Consider the following 25,944-nt stretch of genomic DNA (forward strand, 5'->3'; position numbering starts at 1 on the left):
ATTCACCCAAGCCCTGACTAGTTTGATGTAAAAAATCTAATAATTCCCCATGCTGCAGGATCCATGGATCATGCCCATCACTCTTTCTTCACATCGACCTGTTACACTGGTGACAGCAGTGGGATGGCCTTTGGAGGAGCTTACAGGTTTGCATTCAGGGCTTGGTGCAAATGCAAGGACGTTTCGAGAGAGAGGGGTAATTCTGTAGAATGGCATAGCTATGTGAGAATACTATTGCCTCTGCCCTCGAGGCCAGGGCTTTCGTGGTACAGGGAGTAGTGCTTTCACCTTTGCACCACAAACAAGATCCATAGATCTCCCTTACAGCTCAATGCCCCTCTTATTGGTAGGTCAATAAAAAAATATGTTAAGGATACTGCCATTATTCTTTACTTGATAAAACTATTTGTTCAAAAAGTACATAAGCTGTCAGATATACAAAACCACTCAAACATATAACTTCATAAAGTTTAATTTTTTATCCTGCAGTCCATACCAAATCAATCCTAATGGTAACCATTTTAAGACGACACTGAATGATTAAATGTTCCCTTGAGCATATAAAATGAATATCAAGTTGACGTCTTGGGGCCTTCAGAAGGCCTCTAATACTTCACTGTTTAACACAGATTGCATCTGTCATGTGATGTAAGTAAACTAATGGGCATTTTAACAGACAACTGCAGCAGTTCAATTCAACATTCCCACATGCAAAAGGACAACCGTTGTTGAATACATTTCATATATTAACCACAACATTCCTTCATACTGCAGGCAAAATCATGCTAAAAATTCAATACACAGCCAACCTTTTTCTTTGTAGATTAACAAACATTCCACTACAAGGCATGTCAGTTAATGGATTAATGAGAGAGAAATATTCACAACAAGAAAACAGCCTCTTCCATTGTATATGACAGAGGTGGGATATTATCGAAAAAAGCAACAGACTCAACCAATTTTGGCACTGAATATCTACTCTTCCATTTCCATGAAAATGGTGTATTTGGCAATAAAAAAAACTGGGGTGCCTTTTCAGTTGTACACAACCATTTTGGTATGCAAAATAAAAAGTTCTTAATGGTAAAACAACTCTACACTTTTAAATAACATCACTTTTGTCTACCAATAACAGCTAGTTTTCAGTTTTCCCCTCCCCACTCAGATCACTCCCAGACAGTCCTAGCAAAATTCTTGCTTGAGAAATTGGTCTTTGCTAAGAAGCTATTTTTGTTTCTTTTGACTATTTTAATTGATATTGTTACCCTGAAATTATTTGATATTCTGATAAAAACAGGTGCATTGGACCTTTAACAAGATACTCAATATTTCTTACAAAAGGAGTGTAAAACACAGTTAATAAGATACAATAAGGCATTCTCCTTAGACGTTGTGATAAAGGTTCAGTTTATGACCATAAGAAAAATGTGTCAACCCCGTTCTCCAAACAGATACTGTTGGCCTACTCAACCAGTAATGCAAATCAACCTAAATCAATTCTCCAGTCTATATTATATTCTGCCACCAGAGCAGCATGATGATTACCATCGTTATGAATTACTTTATAAACCGGCAAATTAATACTGTGAACACTTGGATGTCATTTTGCAGTTATGACATGGTATAATGGAATAAATAAACCATCCAGTGAAGTTACTTGTTGTGTGAGGTAAGAAATGGGCATGCGCAGTCGTAAACTCTGATTTCACGTGTACTTAAAATACTTGTGGCATGTTGTTGCAATGTGCTGAGTCAGTATGGTTGTACATCCTTTAATTAATCAGTCACATGCAATAAAGCCAGGTGGAGTATCTCCAGTATAGGTGAGACCATATATGGCTCCTCTCAGAAACTTCACAGTCCAACAGGAGGGTAGAATGGCTTCACAGGGTGACATGCAACAGAGGAGAACCACAGTTAGGATCCTTCCTGGATCTGTGACTGATCGTTCCGTGGCTGCTCCTCTTGTGCCCCTTCCTGATTGGTGGCGCTGTTACAGTTGCTGTTCTTGCGGTTGTCAGCGTGGCCGTGACTACCAGCGCTGCCCAATCGTGACGAGGCCACCACGGCCTTTACTGCAGCCTGTCAACAAACACATCATTCATTGACATAGATTAGGATTAACGTGCAGGCCCACTCTGACTGTGCAGATAAATAAACAAATTATAGCAATCATTTACACTGAGTATACAAAACATTAAGAACACCTGCTATTTCCATGACATTGATTGATGAGGTGAATCCAGGTGAAAGTTATGATTCCTTATTGATGTCACTTGTTAAATCCACTTCAATCAGTGTAGATGAAGGGGAGGAGACAGGTTAAAGAAAGATTTTTAAGCCTTGATGCAATTGAGACATGAATTGTGGATGTGCCATTCAGAGGGCGAATGGGCAAGACAAAATATGTAAGTGCATTTGCACAGGGTATGGTAGTAGGTGCCAGGAGCACCGGTTTGTGTCAAGTACTGCGATGCTGCTGGGTTTTTCATGCTCAACAGATTCCCGGGTGTATCAAGTATGCTCCACCACCAAAAGGACATCCAGCCAACTTGACACAACTGGAGTCAACATGGGCCAGCATCCCTGTGGAACGTTTTCGACACCTTGTAAAAGTGCATGCCCTGACAAATTGAGGCTGTTTTGAACGCAAGGGGGGGGATATAACTCAATATTAGGAAGGTGTTCCTAATGTTTGGTATACTCAGTATATGTTTGTATCTGCTTGCATTCCAAATATACAGTTGAAGTTGGAAGTTTGCATACACCTTAGCCAAATACATTTAAACTCAGTTTTTCACAATTCCTGCCATTTAATGCTAGTAAAAATGCCCCGTCTTAGGTCAGTTAAAACTTCTTCGGGCTGCAATCCCATTAACGGGGTTTGATATGACAACAACCAGTGAAAGTGCAGGGCGCCAAATTCAAAACAGAAATCTCATAATTAAAATTCCTCAAACATACATGCATCTTATACCGTTTTAAAGATAACCTTTTTGTTAATCCCACCACAGTGTCCGATTTCAAATAGGCGTTTACAGTGAAAGCACCACAAACGATTATGTTAGGTGACCACCAACTCACAGAAAAACACAGCCATTTTTCCAGCCAAAGAGAGGAGTCACAAAAAGCACAAATAGAGATCAAATGAATCACCAACCTTTGATGATCTTCATCAGATGACACTCATAGGACTTCATGTTACACAATACATGTATGTTTTGTTTGATAAAGTTCATATTTATATAAACAAATCTCAGTATAAATAGGCGCGTTAAGTTCACTAGTTCCAAAAACATCCGGTGATATTGCAGAGAGCCACATCATTTTACAGAAATACTCATTATAAATGTTGATTAATATAGTTGTTAGACATGGAAATATAGATGTACCTCTCCTTAATGCAACCGCTGTGTCAGATTTCAAAAAAACTTTACGGAAAAAGCAAACCATTCAATAATCTGAGACGGCGCTCAGAAAATAAAATTATCCGCCATGTTGGAGTCAACAGAAATCAGAAATCGCATTATAAATATTCCCTTACCTTTGACGATCTTTATCGGAATGCACTCCCAGGAATCCTAGTTCAACAATAAATGCTTGATTTGTTCAATAATGGCCATTATTTATGTCCAAGTAGCTACTTTTGTTAGCGCGTTTAGTACACAAATCCAAATGCTCGTGCAGGTCCATCCGAACGTCGGACGAAAACTTCAAGAAGTTATATTACAGGTCGAAGAAACATGTCAAACTAAGTACAGAATCAATCTTTAGGATGTTATCATAAATCTTCAATAAAGTTCCAACCAGAGAATTCCTATGTCTGTAGAGAAGCCATGGAACGCAGGTTGCTATCATGTGAAATGCGCGTGACCAGGACCTGGCTCTCTCCATAACACAGTAAAAGCCTCATTCAAGTTTCTAAAGAAGGTTGACATCTAGTGGAAGCCCTAGGAAGTGCAACTTCATCCATATCCCACTGTGTATTCAATAGGGGCTGGGTTGAAAATCGACCAACCTCAGATTTTCCACTTCCTGTTTGGATTTCTTCTCAGGTTTTTGCCTGCCATATGAGTTCTGTTATACTCACAGACATCATTTAAACAGTTTTAGAAACGTCAGAGTGTTTTCTACCCAATACTAATAATACTATGCATATATTAGCAGCTGGGACTGAGGAGCAGGCCATTGACTCTGGGCACCTCTGGGCACCTTTCATCCAAGCCACTCAATACTGCCCCTGCAGCCATAAGAAGTTTTAAAATAAAAGTGGTGATCCTAAGAATGTGAAATGTCAGAATGATTTATTTCAGCTTTTATGTCTTTCATCACATTCCCAGTGGGTCAGAAGTTTACATACACTCAATTAGTATTTGCCTTTAAATTGTTTAACTTGGGTGAAACGTTTCAGGAAGCCTTCCACAAGCTTCCCACAATAAGTTGGGTGAAGTGTGGCCCATTCCTCCTGACAGAGCTGGTGTAACTGAGTCAGGTTTGCACACCTCCTTGCTCACACATGCTTTTTCAGTTCTGCCCACACATTTTCTATAAGATTGCGGTCAGGGCTTTGTGATGGTCACTCCAATACCTTGAACGTTGTTGTCCTTAAGCCATTTTGCCACAACTTTGGAAGTATGCTTGGGGTCATTGTCCATTTGGAAGACCCATTCGCGACCAAGCTTTAACTTCCTGACTGATGTTGTAAGATGTTGCTTCAATATATCCACGTAATTTTCCTACCTCATGATGCCATCTATTTTGTAAAGTACACCAGTCCCTCCTGCAGCAAAGCACCCCCATAACATGATGCTGCCACCCCCGTGCTTCACGGATGGGATGGTGTTCTTTGGCTTGCAAGCCTTCCCCTTTTTCCTCCAAACATAATGATGGTCATTATGGCTAAACCGTTCTATTTTTGTTTCATCAGACCAGAGGACATTTCTCCAAAAAGTACGATCTTTGTCCCCTTGTGCAGTTGCAAACCGTAGTCTGGCGTTTCTATGGCGGTTTTTGAGCAGTGGCTTCTTCCTTGCTGAGCGGCCTTTCAGGTTATGTCGATATAGGACTCGTTTTACTGTGGATATAGATACTGTTGTACCCGTTTCCTCCAGCATCTTCACAAGGTCCTTTGCTGTTGTTCTGGGATTGATTTGCACTTTTTGCACCAAAGTACATTAATCTTTAGGAGACAGAACTCATCTCCTTCCTGAGCAGTATGACGGCTGCGTGGTCCCATGGTGTTTATACTTGCGTACTATTATTTGTACAGATGAACGTGGTACCTTCAGGCGTTTGGAAATTGCTCCCAAAGATGAACCAGACTTGTGTAGGTCTACAAGTTTTTTCTGAGGTCTTGGCTGATCTCTTTTGATTTTCCCATGATGTCAAGCAAAGAGGCACTGAGTTTGAAGGTAGGCCTTGAAATACATCCACAGGAACACCTCCAATTGACTCAAATGATTTCAATTAGCCTATCAGAAGCTTCTAAAGCCATGACATAATTTTCTGTAATTTTCCAAGCTGTTTAAAAGCACAGTCATCTTAGTGTATGTAAACCTCTGACCCACTGGAATTGTGATACAGTGAATTATAAGTTAAATAATCTGTTTGTCAACAATTGTTGGAAAAATTACTTGTGTCATGCACAAATTAGAGGTCCTAACCGACTTGCCAAAACTATAGTTGGTTAACAAGAAATGTGTGGAGTGGAATGAGAGGAGTTTAATGACTCCAACCTAAGTGTATGTAAACTTCCAACTTCAACTGTATTCAGTCAAAGGATATTGACACAAGCACACAATCATTACTTTAAAATGGCGAGACATCAATAAATTATACATGGTACTACTTGCCCTCAACTACTGTACAAAAAAAAAGACAGAATTTGTTTTTGTACCTACCTTGAGTTTTCGGCGTGCATTGAACTCCTGCAGTTTCTTCTGAGCAGTGTCCATATGGGCTGAGTTAACTGCCTTCCCAGTCACCCAGGGGTGCTGCAGTGCTTGCAAGGTCGTTAGCCGCTTCTTTGGATCCTGGACAATCAGCTTTCTCACCTACAGGACAGCAGCACATACAGTAGCATATGGTTAGTAACTGGGTCACTGAGACTGTGAGTCTGAATTCATTATTTGCTTAGATGCTGTTTATGCAGTTTCCTTTTGTCCCCATAACAAGTCGGCCCAGTTCATAATTTGGAGATAAAATGCAGAAATACAGTAGGAGGAAGATGTAGTCTAGTTACCCTCCTTTTTATCTTATTTTATGAATCAGACACACCTACATGGACACACTCCCACTGACCCTTCAGCTGGGAAACAGTTCACCTGACCCAATGCTACAATGCAGCACGCAACCATATGCCTAACCAAAAGCAGAGGTGCATAAAGATGGAGGTCCATGCACTTACCACAAATTCCTTGTTTTGCTAAGTTCACCTTATTGTACATTGCTCTCTGTTATTCTATTTTTTAAATGTATGTATGGTTATTAGCAGAGTATAAATTATCCCAATTTCATCTCCAGGACGGCAATTTGAAAAACCGAAAGAGAAAAAAAAGTAGATTGTGTTGATTTATTGGCACATTGAACCATATTGCGTGCCGCAGTTTAAAAACTCAGTGTCGATAGTGCTAAAACAATGATGTCATATCGGAATTCTTCCATCTTTATGCATGTTCGCCATTGTTTAACCCATGGTCTAAGCGATCGGATGCTAAAGTGCAGGCATAAAAGTCTGGAAGTACAGCACACTATGTTTTTTCAGAAGCCAAGCCAGTAGTCGACAGGGCAAGAAGAGAACCCTCATGCTGGTTAGGTTTGCATTCTCCACCAATTACGGATTTATCAATTAGGTCTAAGTACCAGAGGGGAATGTCAACCCGGCAGCTGAACTGTGGTAACCTCTGGACCACTGGTAACAGTACATAGAACTCACCAGATCCTTGGCATTGAGGGACACATTGTCCCACCAGGGGGAGACAAACTCATATTCACAGTTGAGGATCCTCTTGAACATGTACTGGTCCCCTCTATCATCGAAGAACGGTTCAAAGCCACATAGCCTGTCAGAGGGAGGATGAAAAATGAGGTATACATCAACCACAGACAGCTCCTGTCTATTGATTCACTGGCTGGCACAGTCTGACAGGCTCTGACAGCTGCAGGGGCCTGAGCTACAACTCTATTGGAGATGGCAATCCTCCTCGCACTAAGGTTTGCCTTTAAATGTTGGACAGAATAACAAGAAACTCACTCTCCTTTTCTCCCAGATTGATGTGCCTTCAAAATACATGTTATTTTTTACAGTTTAATATTAATTAACTAGTAGTCTGTGCACCACTGTGCTTCTTCTGAATGCTGTTGCTTGCAGTTGAACTACCATTGCCCTGCTTGCTGTATAACGGGGAACGCACACCCACCTACTATGTATACCAATCAGTATGTGAGGAGAAAAAAAACCACTCAGCTGCTCTTAAACATGAATGCACCAACACCCTTGATCCAGAAACCAAAATGTCAATTTAAAAAGGGTCTGTAATTCCTCTTATCAAATAAAGAACACACATTCTTGATGCATTTTGTTGTTGTTGTTTTCTGCTAACAAAAGAACAAAACTGTTCAGTGTCAAAAATAACTGATGTATTTTCAATGATGTGATTCAGGGTCCCAGTACACTTTTGAGGGGCTGGTGTCACTTACAAGATGTAAGTGATAACGCCCACCGACCACATGTCAACCTCAGGTCCATAAGCACATCCTCGCAGGATCTCTGGGGCTGGAGGGAGGCAGAGAAGGGTAGAGAGGGAGGGAGGGAAAAGAGAAGCGGGGGGGGGGGGGGGGGGGGGGGGGGTGAGGGGGGCGGGGCAACACATGGAGGAGGGAGAGGAACAGAGATGAAAAACAGAGTAAGGAACTCTTATTCACTAATTAATCCAAGGAAGAACTTACTATGTAGTATGTGGATAAATATTACAATATACAGTGCAAACTATCCTCAGGGTACTTATCTCTGCTCAAAACTTGGCAGGTAAAGCATGCATGACCAAAACAACAACACTCTGCTATGTCTGAAATGGCACTGTCTATTACTTTGTTCCAAGTGAATGAAATAGCATCACAGTAATGGGTTACAACTCACCACAGTATCCTGGTGTACCACAAACTGTCTTCATTGTGACCTGATCGTCAATTATCTTTGACAGTCCAAAATCAGCTGCAAAAAGAAAGAGAGCTGTATTAGAGATCATGCCTATTTCTGGAAGTTCTCATTATCTGGTATTAGAATAAAATAGTAGAATATAATAAAATAAAATAGAACACCTGTACAATAGAATGGAAAATAATAGAATAGAATCTTTGGCATTGATTCCCCAATTATCTCAGTTCTGTATCTGATAGCACAGCAGAGTCTGTTCAGGCTCAATGGATGTTCTTTGGGATAATCGTAGTGAATCCCACAGTGTATTGACTTACGCACCCACCTATTTTGAGGGGAGCATCTGGTGCTGAGGTGGCATATAGGAGGTTCTCGGGTTTCAGGTCTCGGTGCACTACTCCGTTCTCATGCAGGTACTGCCCAAAGACACAAGACAGCAGCATAACTGACTCCTATACACATATAGTGTTATTGATCTGTCTGGTGGTGAGTATGGAGCTGGACTGTTAGGGATTTTGGGGGCGGTATCTACCCCCACAGTTCGTTTTCCACGCAGAACTGTAACATTCCTGCATTATAGCACACTGTTAAAAATGTATAAGCAAAATGAAAAGTTCAACTACTTTTCACAACCTCTTTCTTACTGTTGCCAAACCAAACAGTGTATTCCACTGTTAAACTATGTTCTATGATACTCTGTACTGGATGTAAACATGTTTTAAACTGGTTTTGGGGTTCAGCGAGGACTTTCACCTGTGTTACCACAGTAACTCATCAAATTCTGCACAGTTACAGAAAACAGCAGCACAAGGCAGCTGCCTTGGTAACGCTGGTCAATGGAAAGACAAAGGTGGGATTTGAGTGAGGGAAAGCAATGTGTTCTCAGACTTTGTGGTGTCATGGATGTAGACCTCCTCTGACAAGTCTATGGCTCACTGTCTTGATAATGATACCGGTTTGTAAAGCAACCTATTGTAGAACTTTATATCATCTGCACACTGTGGGTGGGTGTATATCCAAATCCCTGGTTTCTTGTGTAAACTCTTAACATCAAGCTGTTAAAGAAAACCACATTCCATTCCACTGGCACTGACAATACATTTCTAAGCATCAAAGTTGGCACTGAAGGAGCAACAAAACAGACATATTTTCTGCTTGGGAATGACTGAGTTGAACAGACGTTATTCACAGTGAACGAAGGCATCATTTTATCCCCACACTATGTATTGTGACCCCCCCCCCCCCCCCCTCCCCCGGTGTGATCTCTCTATGATGTCAGAGGGGAATTCTCATCTCCTCTCATCCGATACGTGGAGTGTCGGAGGGAGGAAAGGAGGGAAGAAGAGAAGGAGGAGGAAAGGAGTGAAAACAGTAGCCTCCACCACACTGCACACATCCCACGCCTCCCACGGATGCCACCGCACCACAAAAAAAAAAGCTATTCGTACAGTACTGTAACCCAACTACACAGCTGTGTATTCTCATTGACTGTGGTGCTCTTCTGCCAGAGAAAGTAAAGCAGGGCCTACCTGAGAGGTGGGCCAGCCGATGTATTTGGCCAACGAGGACAAATATTATTTCGAGATGCATAGGCTCTCAATGGTAAAATATCAATATCAAGAACCTTAGCCTAACACCGTCTTTTGTCATAGTAAAAAAAAAACGTCACAAAGAATCTCCGGATTCTCTGTTATCACAGCATAACGTGTCCAAAATAATCAACGTGTTATGATGCTAAGATAACACCAAATGAATGGCCTATAATGAAGGAATCTGTCACAAACAGAGTGGGGACTTAAATGTAGATGTGTCAGTGAGATTGGCGGGAAACGAGTCTACCGCAATGCTCCACTGGGACGTTTAGCTAGATATCCAGAAGGAGTTCGTCATGTAACACAGACTGCAGAAGCTCTCTGCTGTCTTTCAAGTGGCCGTGTACAATGCAAAGGAATCACTCCAAATCAACATGGAACAAACACTTTCTCAGCACTTGCTCAACAACACAAGGAAACTTTAAGAAAAGCCCTGTTGTCCTCTCGTGAGTCGACCCGTTGGGAAAACAGCATCTGTTGCGTCATGTAAACTGACTACAACACCAAGTCCTAGGCTGGTTTCGATGTTTTAAAAATTCCCTGTCTGTCTCACTATTTAATCTCCTTGGCAACATCAATTTGTTGCTAACTGAGGATCATGGAAGGAGATCTCTTACAAGACACTAACAAGTTCATGCCATATGACATATGGCTCGGTCCATGTGGATAAGATGTCAAAGATAGCTCAGAAGGAGACGCACGCTTGGTTATGCGATAGCTCAAATGAAGTGAACTTAAACCGTGTCCACTGTTGATCCAACAGTGCTGGTTCAAATGACAGTGAATTTGGGATTTGATTACGGAAAAAGCCTTCCATTTCCCTTTTGCCCTTTATAATGTATCGATAAGGAGACAGGCGGAGTGAATGTGTGATGGTTTTACAGTATGTCAAGAGCTTGCTAGACATTTATTGGCCTACTTTTTGACAGGCGTCAGAGGAAGGAAGTCAACTCACTGCAACGGCTTCTAGTACTTGTTTGACAGCATCAGCAGCATCCCGTTCAGTGTAGAAGCCCTTTTCCACAACCCTGAGAGAATAACATGTGTTGTGATTGTTGTAACAGAGGAATGGTAAAGAGAGTATGTGTGTGTGTTTTTGTGTGTATGTGTGTGTGTGTGTGTGTGACCATTAGGGCAGTTACTAACCTATCAAATAGCTCTCCTCCAGTCACAAGCTCTAAGACCAGACTGATCTCTGACGGGGTCTCAAATATCTCTTTTAGTTTGATCTGGAAGAAGTAAAACAAAACAAACATAAATTCCGCATTGATTAAAAAAAACAACAGCAATCGTTAATTCCATGCAAGGACAGCCCAAAAGTGCTGTAGAACACTCACAATGTTTGGGTGAGAGAGTCGAAGTAGGACACCTATCTCTGTCCTCACTATCTTCTTGTCTACCTGCAGAAACAAAACAGAACTGGGTTAAGGAAGGACCTTTAGCGTGTTGTAGTCTCTGGGTAAAATGACTACACTAAGACTCTATGGCGAATATACAGCGAGAACTCACTGTCTTCTTCAGCGTTTTCACCGCAAACGGCTTCTGTGTTCCCTTCTGTCGGCATCTGCACACCACGGATGTCGCTCCCCTAAATGCAGAGGGAATACACAGTTAAGATACAAGAGCAACTGTCAAGTGGGTAGGGACACGATGTGCAAACAGCGCAAGGAAATGCTGAATAGGCTTTGATGAGGTTCTTCTTTACTTCCATTATGGCTGCATACAGTGCCTAGAGTGTTTGTCTGAAGCGTCAGTTGGCAATTCTCCCAAAGAAACTCAGCGTTGTATTTTCTCTGTACTGACACGTTCAAATCTGAGCTCTAGGTAGACAAATTTCACCACAATCCCATAGGCCTATAAATTATAACAGTAGTAGGCAAACATGGAGATTAGATCTATATTCCTTCAGGATTTAAGCAACACCTATGTAAGAATGCTGTTCATTGACTACAGCTCAGAGTTCAACACCATAGTGCCCACGAAGCTCATCACTAAACTAAGGACCCTGGGACTAAACACCTCCCTCTGCAACTGTATCCTGGACTTCCTGATGGGCCGCCCCCAGGTGGTAAGGGTAGGCAACAACACGTCTGCTACACTGATCCTCAACACTGGGGCCCCTCAGGGATGTGTACTTAGTCCCCTCCTGTACTCCCTGTTCACCCAAAACTGCATGGCCAAACATGAATACAACACCATCATTACGTTTTACTTTAGTTTATTTGGTAAATATTTTCATAACTCTTCTTGAACTGCACCGTTGGTTAAGGACTTGTAAGTAAGCATTTCACGGTAAGGTCTACACTTGTTGTATTCGGCGCATGTGACAAATAAAGTTGGATTTGATTCGATTTTTACATTGTCATGTGAACACATGAACACAGCGGTTCGGTCACCTTGGCCACTGGCTCGGAGTCATTAATTATGTTTCCTTTGTTATTAAAAGCCCTGGGCTTGCGGAATACGGTTATATGGACAGGGGAGGATGATTCTAGATAAGCACTTTTGAAATGAGGGCCCTGAGCTACAAAGCCAACTAAAGATCTACTTTGTATTTATTCAAACGTAAGTAGTACTGTTAGTTCTGAATAAGAGCTCCACTTTGCATGTGACATCTTTTACAGGTACAACATGACCCTGCTATTGTCAGAGGAGTTGATATGACATTTTAAAGAGAAGATTGCTATAACGGCTTCAAGAAAGCAAGAGGGATACATACTGTGCTGCCTGCAGTATAGAGAAAGGTAGGCTATTGGAGCACCTCCAATGTGCAAATAAATCAAATTTGGTAGCACAGCTTACAAATTAGTGAGGAGGTTAGGGAAGAGAGAGAGAAAGAGAGAAAGAGAGAGAGAGAGAGAGAGAGAGAGAGAGAGAGAGAAGCAGCTTCTGTGTTCAGAGGAAAGCACTTGGGCTCTCATTAGGTGTCCAGACCTCAATACTCACCATTACACCAGAAATACAGAACAGATTTTCTTCCCTCTCCCTCTCTCTCTTACTCCTACACACATCCTCTCTGCCTCTCTGCCCCTACCACACATTCTCTCTCTTTCCCTGCCTCTCACCCAAACCTCCTCTCTCTCTTTTCATCTCCCACATTCTCTCTCTCTCCCCCCTCTCCCTCCCTGCCTCCTGTGGGAAATACCCTCACGGCAGGTCCATGTGAGCAGACATAAGGCAGGCATGACAGCCAGCTCACAGCTTCAATCCAACCACAACAACAGCCAAGAGTCTTAGGAGAGAGAATTCAAGTGATAAACTAGACTTGGACTGTACACTATTGTTATGCAGGGAAAAGGACTGTACACTATTGTTGTGCAGCTCAGGGGCAAAGGCAAAGGCCTACCTAAGCAAATAACACAAATCTAATAAACACTAATAAACAAAATATCATTAAATTGTTATCAGGTTGACGAGATGACCTCATCCTAGTGTACCCTCCTCGCTCCACTTTGGATCCACCCGTGTAATTTCTACAATGCCTAATTTCATTAAATCATGCAATCTTAATGTCGTACAGAAAAGAGGGATCTATATTTATGAGTTTGCCCTGCTTTCTTCTCTGTGATGGATGAGAGCACGTGTAATGACCACTTTCCTTTCTGACGTCTAAATGGCCACTCATTGGCAGAGGAGTAAGAGTTTGAAATACACAGACAGGCCACGATACAACGAAGAACTGAAAAAGTTACAGCAATACATAGTTAGGCCTATAGTCTACTATGTGCCCTCCTTATGTCTAAATATCTGAGTCAGTTCTTGAATAAACTAACAATTTATTCCATTCATTTATTTTAGTCAACGCATGTGTTAATCCACTTTATAAATCCACCTCCCAATTCAACTTGCCCCTGCATTGTTTCTGTCATCCTTATGCCATGATTTCACACTTGAATTTTATAGCATTGTGTTGAGCCTCTCAACTCTTGGAGAGATAAGCGTTATTTCATTCGAAAGTCATTGTACACACAGCATATGAGTCAAGATGCTAGACCATTTAGCCTCGGAGGCTGACACCCTGAGAATGAAGCTTATTGTTGGTCTGACACCCTGAGAGAATAGTGCTTAGCACTAAGCTCAAGAGGGACGGGCAAAAGAGATCTGTATATAAAGCTGTACTGCGATCTGCATATATCCAGACCCTGGTCTGTCCTGCACTCCTAAAGGGTTCTTCAGCTGTCCCTATAGGAGAACCCTTTTGGGTTCCATGTAGAACTCTCTGTGGAAAAGGATATACATGGAATCCAAAAATGGTTCTTCAAGGGGTTCTTCTATAGGGACAGCCGAGGAACCCTTTTAGTTTGTAGAGACCACCTTTTTTTCTAGATGTGCACACGCACACAGGGAAATTAGCTACTGCTATCATCAGATTTAGTTGTGGGATTTAATTAACAAATGGGTCTTCTACATCAAGGCCAGAGTGCTCCATCCCAGATCTTCAGTGATGAATTCCACTAATTGACTAACGGATCATATTCATCACTCTGGAATGGTCATATCCAACCACAGCACTAAGACAAACACATCATTGATACTAAAACATTTAGTATCAATGAACAACACAAGCTCATATAGCTTTTCCCACAAATGCTGACATTTAATTTTGCAGCCAAATGCAACAATACTTTAGGTAGGACAATATTGCTTTACGGAAGGAATTCTTTAGGTAGGCTAAATTGTTTGAAATGTCCATGTTTGTCATACTCATTTACTGTTACAATTCCACTGTAACGGACTCAAATTTGTACTTAAAATGTATCTCAAACAAAAAACATTTCAAAGTTTAACAAAATCACATTTACTGGAAGAACTGTGAAGAAATTTCGGTAAAATCTTTTTATGTGCCATGTTTTCCTAAAACTCAGTTAAATATTTGCTCCGAATTAAGATTCAATGATGTCTGCAGAAAGAATGGGGTTTCAGCGATGACATGACACATTGACACATTGACTAAAAATCTATTTTGGTTATTGAACTACAGTAGGTGAAGTGGATTTATACCATGTAATGGAATTGCGGTAACAGAGTTTCATCATGGGTCCCTGATCTACAGAAATGTATAATTATGGATATGAATGTCATTCTCTTCATGGTGATGTATCCTAAATAGGTACACAAAAGGTATAAATATGTAACATCCTCCTTTGCATATTTGAGTATTATTCTACACACTGGCTTTTATTTTAATGAGCTCTGCCCCAAACAAGATCAAATTTGATTGGTCCAGACAAGACCAAATCCTATCAAATCATAGATGTCTATGTTTCACAAGTTTGGACTTCAAAGCACAGCATAGTAGAGTTCAGTAAAAGTACAACACAGTACAGAAGAGTATTCCATTGAAAAAAAAAACTATCTCACCTTTATTTAACTAGGTAAGTCAGTTAAGAACAAATTCTTATTTATAATGACGGCCTACCCCGGACAAACCTGGGCCAATTGTGTGCCATCCTATGGGACTCCCAATCCCGGCCTGATGTGATGCAAGATTCAAACCAGGGACTGTAGTGACGCCTCTTGCACTGAGATACAGTGCCTTAGACCGCTGTGCAACTCGGGAGTAGCAAGTGATACAGTAGAGTAGAGTTCAGTGCAGTACAGTCTACTCAACTCTAGTGTGCTTTAATGAACTCTACTTTTCTTTACTGCACTCTGTGCTGTTCTGTACTGTCCAAACTTGTGAACCCAACTGTGATCTGTGACTACTACAGTATGATTTCCATTGCAACCAATTCAATTGCAGAAATTCCGTTACCAATTTGGTAATGGAATTTCGAGTTTTAATCACTTAATAAACAAATTTGATATCAGTACAAACACTAACTAATTGACAGGTCTACCTGTACTTGTTACTTCTGTGAACTTTCATTATCCTCCCTCCTCATGAGGGAGAGAATTGTTTAAAAATATTAAAGATATGTGGGTTGTTGGTTACGGAATTTCAAGTCACAAGGCAATGATTCTTAAACATACAAATGGCAGAAACATTTCACCAAAACTAAATATAAGTATTGATATTAGTTGGCAGCGGTCTTTACTTCAACATTATTGTGTTTTGCTGTGTTGGTAATACCTTGTAAGACTTTCTGGTAGACGTTTTCCAAGACTACTTTTCCATCTGTTTGACCAGAAATCAAAGCCTTTGCTTATTCCAGATGTTATACATGCCTTTATTTTTTATGAACTCTTAGCTTTCATTTGACACCCAGTTAGACATGTTCTTATGAACTTCACGTTGGTGTTCAAGGGTCCTTTTACATCTTACTCTAATTCTCTACAAAAATCTTAATATGCTGCAAATTAGATGAATAAAGTTAACTGTCCCTGGAGAGGATGACACAGATGAGGGTAATAATAATAATAATAATAAGCAACTGCCCTCTGAATGGCACAATAGGTTTGTCCCCTGGAAACCACACTGACCTCGTCCTCTTTAATATAAGTAACAGGCAAAATCCAATCACTTGTAACATCTCCAGCGTCATGCTGTGTGACAGATGTAGAACCATGTAGGATATTGACAAGCTTATTTCAGATGGCAAAGATGTCTATTTTTGCACATCTGAAGGTTGTCCTCAAAGAGCCTAGGTATCAGTGTCCATCACATGGCTTTACACAACATGGATGGAAATAAAAAATTAACTTCAATTTAAAAACTACTGGGTCTTTTTCCCAATCCCAGTGATTACAAAAACCCTCAAGCTTTTCTAAACCAACGAAACAAGTCATCTGAGTGAAGGCATCGCTCTGCTGATGCAGCTCAATGCTGCCTGCCTATATATTACACAAGCTGCTCGTTTCAATTTTGCACTCACGCAACATTATGTCATCCCAGAAGAGATGCTGCTGCTACTCTCAGGAGCAAGACACACTACAGTACATTCAGCTACATTATGCCTTCATCTGGGGCTACTGCCTGTCTGGTTAGACTCAGGGCCCAGTAGCTCACTCTGGACTCTGACTGAGAACACTCAAAAGTCGAAAGCTTTAAAAATGTGCCTGATGGTATAACTAGGGCTAGTAGTTATTCCAGACCATGTGAATTGAGCAGGAAAAAAAACATACAGTTATGACTAACTACTGATCTCTGAAGGAGGGAAATGGGGTGTTGTACCTCGTTTCCCTCCTTCAGGGAACAGTAGTAATGGTCATAACAGTTCGTTCCCTTTCAGTCGGTCAACTTGGTACAACACAGCGATGGGGATATGAAATCACGTTCAAAGCCGACCCCAGCGGAGACCAAATGAAACGGCCCACCGGACAGGAAAACCTGCTGTACCCGGGTATTGTGCAATCTGCGTGCTGCCTAATGACCTTTTGTCCCAGCTGTAAGCACACTGTGTGCTACATACACTGGGGGCAGCGAAATTCAGGCGATAAAACCTCACTTAAGTCTGTGGTGATTCCCAGCTTCCTGCAGCACAAATACACTGAACAAAAATATAAAATGCAACATGCAACAATTTCAAAGATTTTACTGAGTTACAGTTCATAAGGAAATCAGTCAATTGAGACATTTTAAAGTCATTAGGCCCTAATCTATGGATTTCACATGACTGGGAATACAAATAAGCATCTGTTGGTCACAGAAACCTAGGTAGGGACATGAATCAGACAACCAGTCAGTATCTGGTGTGACCACCATTTGCCTCATGCAGCGCAACACATCTCCGCAATAAAGTTGATCAGGCTGTTGATTGTGGCCTGTGGAATGTTGTCCCACTCCTCTTCAATGGCTGTGCGAAGTTGCTGGATACTGGCGGGAACTGGAACACGCTGTCGTTCACGTCGATGCAGAACATCCCAAACATGCACTCTGTTCACAACGTTAACATCAGCAAACTGCTCGGCCACACGACGCCATACATGCTGTCTGCCATCTGCCCGGCACAGTTGAAACCAGGATTCATCCGTGAAGAGCTCACTTCTCCAGCATGCCAGGGGTCATCAACGGTGATCATTTGCCCTCTACAGTCAGGTCAAGACCCTGGTGTGGACAACGAGCACACAGATGAGCTTCCCTGAGACGTTTGTCAGTTTGTGCAGGAATTCTTTGGTTGTGCACAGTTTCATCTGCTGTCCTGGTGGCTGGTCTCAGAAGATCCCTCAGGTAAAGTAGCCGGATGTGGAGGTCCTGGACTGGCGTGGTTACACGTGGTCTAACGTTGTGAGGCCGGTTGGACATGCCATGGAAATTCTACACAGGGACACTCAAAGTCAATCTTAAATTAATCATTCTTTATTATCAGCATGCTGGAGAGGTTCCAAACAACCTAATGCACCAAGATCAGGAGCTCTTCCGGGGTAGTCCAGTTAGTTCTCTTATATCCAGACAAGTTACATTAGCATAATTTAGCTTATTCATCATTCATAATTAATTCATCATTAACATTTGCTTCATTCATGTGACCAACCAATACTGGGTCATGCATGTGACAGACCAATAACTCACGAGGTTTCTTCTAAGTTGAGACCTAGAAACTGAGATATCTTTCATTCTCAAAACAAGGGTCTGGGCATGCTGCAAATAGCAGATACAGATAGGGAGAATTCAGTCAGTCACTTGCATGAACACATACATTGGTTATTAGAAAATAACAAAAAAAAATCATCAAAGACGTACTGCCAGATTCTCTAAAACGAGGCGGCTTATGGTAGAGAAATTAACATTAAATTCTCTCAACAGCTCTGGTGGACATTCCTGCAGTCAGCATGACAATTGCACACTCCCTCCAAACTTGAGACATCTGTGGTATTGTGTTGTGTGACAAAACTGCACATTTTAGAGTGGCCTGTTCCCAGCACAAGGTGCACCTGTGTAATGATCATGCTGTTTAATCAGCTCATTGATATGCCACACCTGTCAGGTGGATGGTTTATCTTTGAAAAGGAGAAATGCTTACTAACAGGGATGAAAACAAATTTGTGCACAACATTCAAGAGAAATAAGTGTTTTGTGTATATTATGGAACATTTATAGGATATTTTATTTCAACTCATGAAACATGGAACCAACACTTTACATGTGGCGTTTATATTTTTACAGTATCTCCTGCAGGCAACCCTTTAATTGAGTGGGCACATACACTGTTAGCTAATTCCTGCCTTTTGCCATAGAAATAGCCTGCACAATCCTGTGGGAAAGACGCTGCTTACAAAGCACTCTACCACAAGCAGGATTAGCAAAAGGCTGGAAAAGCTGCCATATACACTTTCAGGGGGTAGAATGAATGGCCCTGCACGAAAAGCCCCAGGAGGAACATTCAAAATGTCCACCAGAGAGCTCTGAAAAAGGGACCATTCCTTTATTTTGGCACCAAAGCTCAAACACCCGCCACTTACAGAACATGGCAAAAAGTATATGGACGCCTGCTCGTCGAACATCTCATGCCAAAATCATGGGCATTATTATGGAGTTGGTTCCCCATTTGCTGCTATAACAGTCTCCACTCTTCTGGGAAGGCTTTCCACTAGATGTTGGAACATTGCTGAGGGGACTTGCTTCCATTCAGCCACAAGAGCATTTGTGATGTCGGTCACTGATGTTGGGTGATTAGCCCTGGATCACAGTCTGCGTTCCAATTCATCCCAAAGATGTTTGACGGGGTTGAGGTCAGGGCTCTGTGCAGGCCAGTCAAGTTCTTCCACACCGATCTCTAAAAACCATTTCTGTACGGACCTTGCTTTGTGCATTGGGGCATTGTCATGTTGAAACAAACAGAAAATGGCAATCTAGAATGTCAATGTATGCTGTAGTGTTAAGATTCCCCTTAACTGGAGCTAAGGGGCCAAGCTCAATCCATGAAAAACAGCCCCAAACCATTATTCCTCCTTCACCAACTTTACAGTTGGAACTATGCATTCGGGCAGGTAGCATTCTCCTGGCATCCACCAAACCCAGCTTTCTCCGTCGGACTGCTGGAAGTGTGGTTCATCACTCCAGAGAACGAGTTTCCAATGGTGTCGAGCTTTACACCACTCCAGCAGATACTCGGCATTGGGCATGGCTTACGGCTGCTCGTTCATGGAAACCCATTTCATGAAAGTCCCGACGAACAGTTCTTGTCCTGAAGTTGCTTCCAGAGGCAGTTTGGAACTGAGTGAGTGTTGCAACCAAGAACAGACGATTCTTAGGCGCTGCGCGCTTTACCAATTGGCGGTCCCATTTTGTGAGCTTGTGTGGCCTACCACTTTGCGGCTGGGCAGTTGTTGCTCCTATACAGTACGTTTCAACTTCACAATCACAGCACTTTAGTAGCGATAAGACAAGATAAACTAAAAACTTTAAAAAATATTTATAAAAAAAGTTCAGTCCCTGTACTTGCTTCTCGTCTCTCAGCATCTGTCCTCACAGATTTGATACAATGTTTCACTTCACTAGAGATAGCTCAAGATTAAAAAGGGAGTCAAGACAGGTGGAGTAGATAGATGAATGCAATTAAAAGAACCTGCATTTTCATCAGGATATTTTATACTGTTTTTATTTATTGGCTTTAGGCCTATGTACATGTATTTTATTTAGTTCACGATGGCAGTTATTGGCCTATATATATATGTCTCTGTTCCATTAGCTAATTTCTTTAGCTGCCAATAGATCACGGTGCATCAACGTGTCCATATAGCAGAGGCTGGTGCTCTCGCATTAGTTTAATTTTAACTTTTATTTTTTATTTTTTTAAATTCAGATGTTTGATTAACTTTGAGACAATGATTTTGAGAAACTAAAACGTTATTATTGAAATGAAACTGTTCCATGAAAATTTGTATAAGCCTATAAAATAATCATAACTGCCACTCAGATTGGTATAAATGGTAGGATAAATTGTAAGCTTCCCCAAACTTGAAACTCACACACCGCCTATGATATTTACTCCCATGTGCACACGCTTGCACACATAGGAGGTCCTGTGAAAGAAATGTGCCCCCCTATGGAACCCATTGCCCGTCCAACTGATTCCTTCTGGCACCGGCCCTACCTCTGAGCCATCAGATATGGATAGCCTATGTTCAGCCCTAAATATAATATCACCTATTTCATCTTACCAAAATCAATTACCAACTTGAATTAACTCAAACTCAACAGGCCACCATCTCCCTGCTTACGACCAACAGCAGCATGGGCAGAAGCAGGTCCATTTTGGGACTTCTGTAGATGGCTCTAATTTCCCTGATTCTATGCATTAGATTCCCTCTCTCCATTCCATACCACTGATTATGGCTCAGTGGCAGATCCTTGAGTGCAACTGTTGTCCCAATGCTATCAGACTGCCTTGTATAATACAATTAGTTATGAATATGGAGTAGTGCTCTTCTCATGTGATTGTGGCGGCACAGCCAGAGCCATGTAAAGCAGTGCCAGCGCATGATCAATACCGCTCCTTTAATACTGTAGCTTATTGTGTGACTTTCCCTGTTTATCAGTTTATGAGTGTTATGTTACTTGTCATGTTTTGTGTTTTTCGTGGACCACAGGAGGAAGATTTGCTGCTGCTTCTGTAAAAACTAATAGGGATCCAAATAAACAAGTAAACAAACATTTATTTATTTTATTTTATTTCATCTTTATTTAACCAGGTAGGCTAGTTGAGAACAAGTTCTCATTTGCAACTGCGACCTGGCCAAGATAAAGCAAAGCAGTGTGAACAGACAACAGAGTTACACATGGAGTAAACAATTAACAAGTCAATAACACAGTAGAAAAATTATAAATGATCAGATGGTCATGTACAGGTAGAGATATTGGTGTGCAAAAGAGCAGAAAAGTAAATAAATATGTATGGGGATGAGGTAGGTAAAAATGGGTGGGCTATTTATCGATAGACTATGTACAGCTGCAGCGATCGGTTAGCTGCTCAGATAGCAGATGTTTGAAGTTGGTGAGGGAGATAAAAGTCTCCAACTTCAGCGATTTTTGCAATTCGTTCCAGTCACAGGCAGCAGAGAACTGGAACGAAAGGTGACCAAATGAGGTGTTGGCTTTAGGGATGATCAGTGAGATACACCTGCTGGAGCGCGTGCTACGGATGGGTGTTGCCATCGTGACCAGTGAACTGAGATAAGGCGGAGCTTTACCTAGCATGGACTTGTAGATGACCTGGAGCCAGTGGGTCTGGCAACGAATATGTAGCGAGGGCCAGCCGACTAGAGCATACAAGTCGCAGTGGTGGGTGGCATAAGGTGCTTTAGTGACAAAACGGATGGCACTGTGATAAACTGCATCCAGTTTGCTGAGTAGAGTGTTGGAAGCACTCAGTCAGGCGTAAAGGAAATAAATAAAAACACATGCACCAGTCCATATCATGTCACCAGACCACCTACTGAATGTGTTATAATCTGCCATGAAATCAGCTCTTTATTTCCATATCTTGTGTGTTTTTGTTCTACAGTGCGTTTTTGTTCTACCTTGTTATTTTTAGTATTACATTGTTATTGATTACTGCATTGCTGGGTTTAGAGCTGGCAAGAAAGGCATTTCACTGTACTTGTGCATGTAACATTAAAACTTCAAACTTGCTGCTGTTGTCTCACAATGTCGTTGCCTGGAGACTGTTTTGGTAGGTGACTTGCTTTATGTAAGCAACAGAGTATCTCAAATCATGTTAATTGTACCGCTATAACTCACGAGAAAAAGTGATGAGCAAAACTTCTTTGTATCTATTTTTCATGCTTTGGAAGTGTTTACAGTTGTACAGAAAAGTGCTATGAGGATAAACATGACCAAACAGAGTTGTGTTTTTCCCAGTGGACCATGGTCATAAAAGGACACTTACCAGTATGAGAGCCTGGTCTCCGAGCTTTTCGTATTAATCTGTATGCAAATCCAAGACACTCCATTTAGTTTACTCCATATGTTACATTTGGTATGGTTAAATAAGACAGATGGTTACTTAAAGCAAAAACAAAAAGGTCAACGTCTAGCAACCCAAAGATTGCGAGTTTGAATCTCATCACGGACAACTTTAGCATTTCAGCTAATTAGCAACTGTTCAACTACTTTGCAACTACTTAACATATTAGCTAATCCATGCCCTAACATTTTAGCTAACTTTTCACCTAACCCTAACCCTTTTAGCTAACCCTTCTCCTAACCTTACTCCTAAACCTAACCATAGCTAGAATTTGTAACATTTCATACGTTTGCTAACTCGTAACATATTGGACATTTAGCAAATTCTTAGCATAATAGGTTATGTGAATTCGTAACATATCGTATATTTTACAAATGTAGAACTTAATATAATACAAATTGTCATTCATAACATTTCAAAAAAACACTTTTTGCTTTGCAATTTTGATGGATTGTGTGTAGATTGATGAGGGGGGAAAAAACGATTTAATAAATTTTAGAAGAAGGCTGTAAGGTTGTTTAAACGCATTTATTTAACTAGGCAAGTCAGTTAAGAAGAAAGTCTTATTTACAATGATGGCCTAGCCCGGCCGATGCTGGGCCAATAGTGCGCCGCCATATGCAACTCCCAATTATGGCCGGATGTGATACAGCCTGGATTCGAACCAGGGTGTCTGTAGTGATGCCTCAAGCACTGAGATGCAGTGAGTTAGACCGCTGTGCCATTCTGGAGCAGTATTGATCATAGTTTCCGAATGCAAGGCATCATACGAAATGGGTGATGGAAATCCACAAATGAATGCATACCATACAAAACGTAACATACTAAATAGAAAGTATCGTATTTACGTACAGAATATGACTAAATGCTCTGACCAGGTTGGGTATGATGGAAATTGACAGATATATTACATAACTTTTTATAGCCTTGTCAATTATTTGTATATCAATTATTTAGATTACCATTATTATTTTAGATTGTTTTTAATAATCGTTTTCTTTAGCAAAAACATCAGGGGATTCTAATCTAGGCAGGAAATTGTGGTAACCGAATGCATTCTCTCCTGTGTTGTATGCAGAATTTATTTCCATTGAAAACAACTTTATATAACAGATGCAATACCATTTGCTGCATGTTCTTCGATCACTAACTAATATATTATTAAAATTATAGCTTGAAAAGACCAGAAGATCATCAGAATGCGACTCCTGGCGATATCAAGGCAGTGAAAACATGAGAACACTCAATACAGTAGTACTGTAAAGAGAGAATGCTCACCGTCCCAATTCGGACTCCAACTCATAGTAGTCAGCCAAGATCTCCTTCTTCGATCCATCTATCCAGTAGTCTGGAGCTGGGGTTGCCCCTGCTCTGGACGAGAGCATAGTAACTTTAAGCATCACCAGCTATCCAAACGGATTTAATAAGTATCTTGACAGCTCGTCTCCCCTGCGGCGATTCAAGGCTTGACTCAGTTACAGTGGTTTGAAGAAAAGCGAGTTGTATGCGGTCAAGCTGAGATAGAGATGCGCGTAAGACCGTTATCTTATCCAAAGCAAAAAAAAACACAGCCTTTCGTAAGAATCTAAAATGCTTTACAAGACCATTTAAAGGACCGGGTAGCGTAATGAGCTTGGTCCTAAATGCATATTATTCACAGCCTCCAGCCCAGCATTGCTACCATATTGCACTCAGTGTAAAGGAAAGTGTGCAGACAGTGGAGTCTGCGTTATAGAGGGTTTCCACCGGGTCTTACTGTCGCTGGATTAACATACAAAAACACTTGAGTTACCTTTACCTGAGGTCACAATCAAGCATGTCATGTTACCATAACTACCAGACATAATTGTGTTGCTTTTAATGACATGAAAATAGGCCTACCATATACAGTGTATTCAGACGCCATGACATTTTCCACATTTTGTTGTTACAGCCTTCCTCTAAAATGTATTCAATTGTTTTTCCCCCCTCAAACTACACACAATACCCCAAAATGACAAAGCAAAACCAGATTTTTAGCAATTAAAAAAAATAAATGAAAGAAAAATGCCCGGGAAATATCACATAAGTATTTAGACCCTCAGTACTTGGTTGAAGGACCTTTGGCAGCGATTAGGTCTTGGGGACCTTCAATGCTGCAGACATTTTTTGGTACCCTTCCCCAGATCTGTGCCTCGACACAATCCTGTCTCGGGGCTCTACGGACAACACCTTTGACCTCATGGCTTGGTTTTTGCTCTGACATGCACTGTCAACTGTGGGACCTTATATAGACAGGTGTGTGCCTTTTCCAAATCATGTCCAATCAATTTACCACAGGTGGACTCCAATCAAGTTATAGAAACAGCTCAAGGATGATCAATGGAAACAGGATGCACCTGAGCTCAGTTTCAAAGCAAAGGGTCTGAATACTTATTTAAATAAGCTATTTCTGATTTTATTTGTAATACATTTGCAAACATTTCTAACAACCTGTTTTCACTTTGTCATTACGGGGCATTGTATGTAGATTGATGAGAGAAAAAAACTATTGGAATCAGGCTGTAACGTAACAAAATGTGGAAAAAGTCAAGGGGTCTGAATACTTTCTGAATGAACTAATATGTATATATATATATATGTATAAGCAATAAGGCACGGGGTGGTATATGGCCAATTTACCACACCCCTTCTGGCCTAAAAATATGTACACTGTTTTTGGCTCTGGGCCTACCATTTGAACTATGTAATTACACTGTAGCCTTAATATTCCGGCAAACATATATGTTGTGGGGCATATAATAAAAAAATACTGCCCTACAATTAAACACTGACAAATCACAGAAATGCAATTGATGCCCAGTAACTCACATTATCATTATTCAATGACAACACTTTCATATGTAAAAGATGCAGTAAGATGTAATACACTAACAAAAAGTTACTCTATTGCTTTATTTTCCATACCATAAAAATGACAGGCTTGACTAAAACCCCTATCCCAAGCCCATGCGTGGCTGGTCATCCTCTAGGATTCCAACAGAGCCTAGCTACAGAGAGAGGCACACAGAGACACCATCTGCTCCACTACCTGCTCCGTCATGAGACAAAAACTATAATCCCCAACAGCACTGAACACAATTAAAATACAGTGCATTCGGAAGGTACTCAGACTGAGTTTTTCCACATTTCGTACATTACAGCCTTATTCTATATAAAAGGTCCCACAGTTGACAGTACATATTAGAGAAACAACCAAGCCATGAGGTAGAAGGAATTGTCCGTAGAGCTCCGAGACAGGATTGTGTCGAGGAACAGATCTGGAGTAGGGTACCAAAACATTTCTGCAGCTTTGAAGAACACAGTGGCC

At 41.1% G+C, this 25,944-nt stretch overlaps 1 protein-coding gene across 1 annotated transcript; it reads right to left on the reverse strand.

Annotated features, from left to right (window-relative positions):
- Positions 1 to 456: 456 nt before the first annotated feature.
- On the reverse strand, positions 457 to 24,358 carry camk4 (calcium/calmodulin-dependent protein kinase IV). The gene is made up of 11 exons (XM_020457476.2): positions 23,874 to 24,358; positions 11,257 to 11,335; positions 11,085 to 11,147; positions 10,894 to 10,976; positions 10,703 to 10,775; positions 8,481 to 8,571; positions 8,138 to 8,212; positions 7,699 to 7,774; positions 6,935 to 7,061; positions 5,901 to 6,053; positions 457 to 2,082 (listed from the first exon to the last, which is right to left on the reverse strand). The coding sequence occupies exons 1-11, from the start codon at positions 23,993 to 23,995 to the stop codon at positions 1,918 to 1,920; spliced, it is 1,107 nt and encodes a 368-aa protein (XP_020313065.1). The 5' UTR covers positions 23,996 to 24,358; the 3' UTR covers positions 457 to 1,917.
- Positions 24,359 to 25,944: the final 1,586 nt, after the last annotated feature.

Source organism: Oncorhynchus kisutch, linkage group LG23 (genome assembly GCF_002021735.2).
Source record: "Oncorhynchus kisutch isolate 150728-3 linkage group LG23, Okis_V2, whole genome shotgun sequence".
Classification (NCBI taxonomy): Eukaryota; Metazoa; Chordata; class Actinopteri; order Salmoniformes; family Salmonidae; genus Oncorhynchus; species Oncorhynchus kisutch.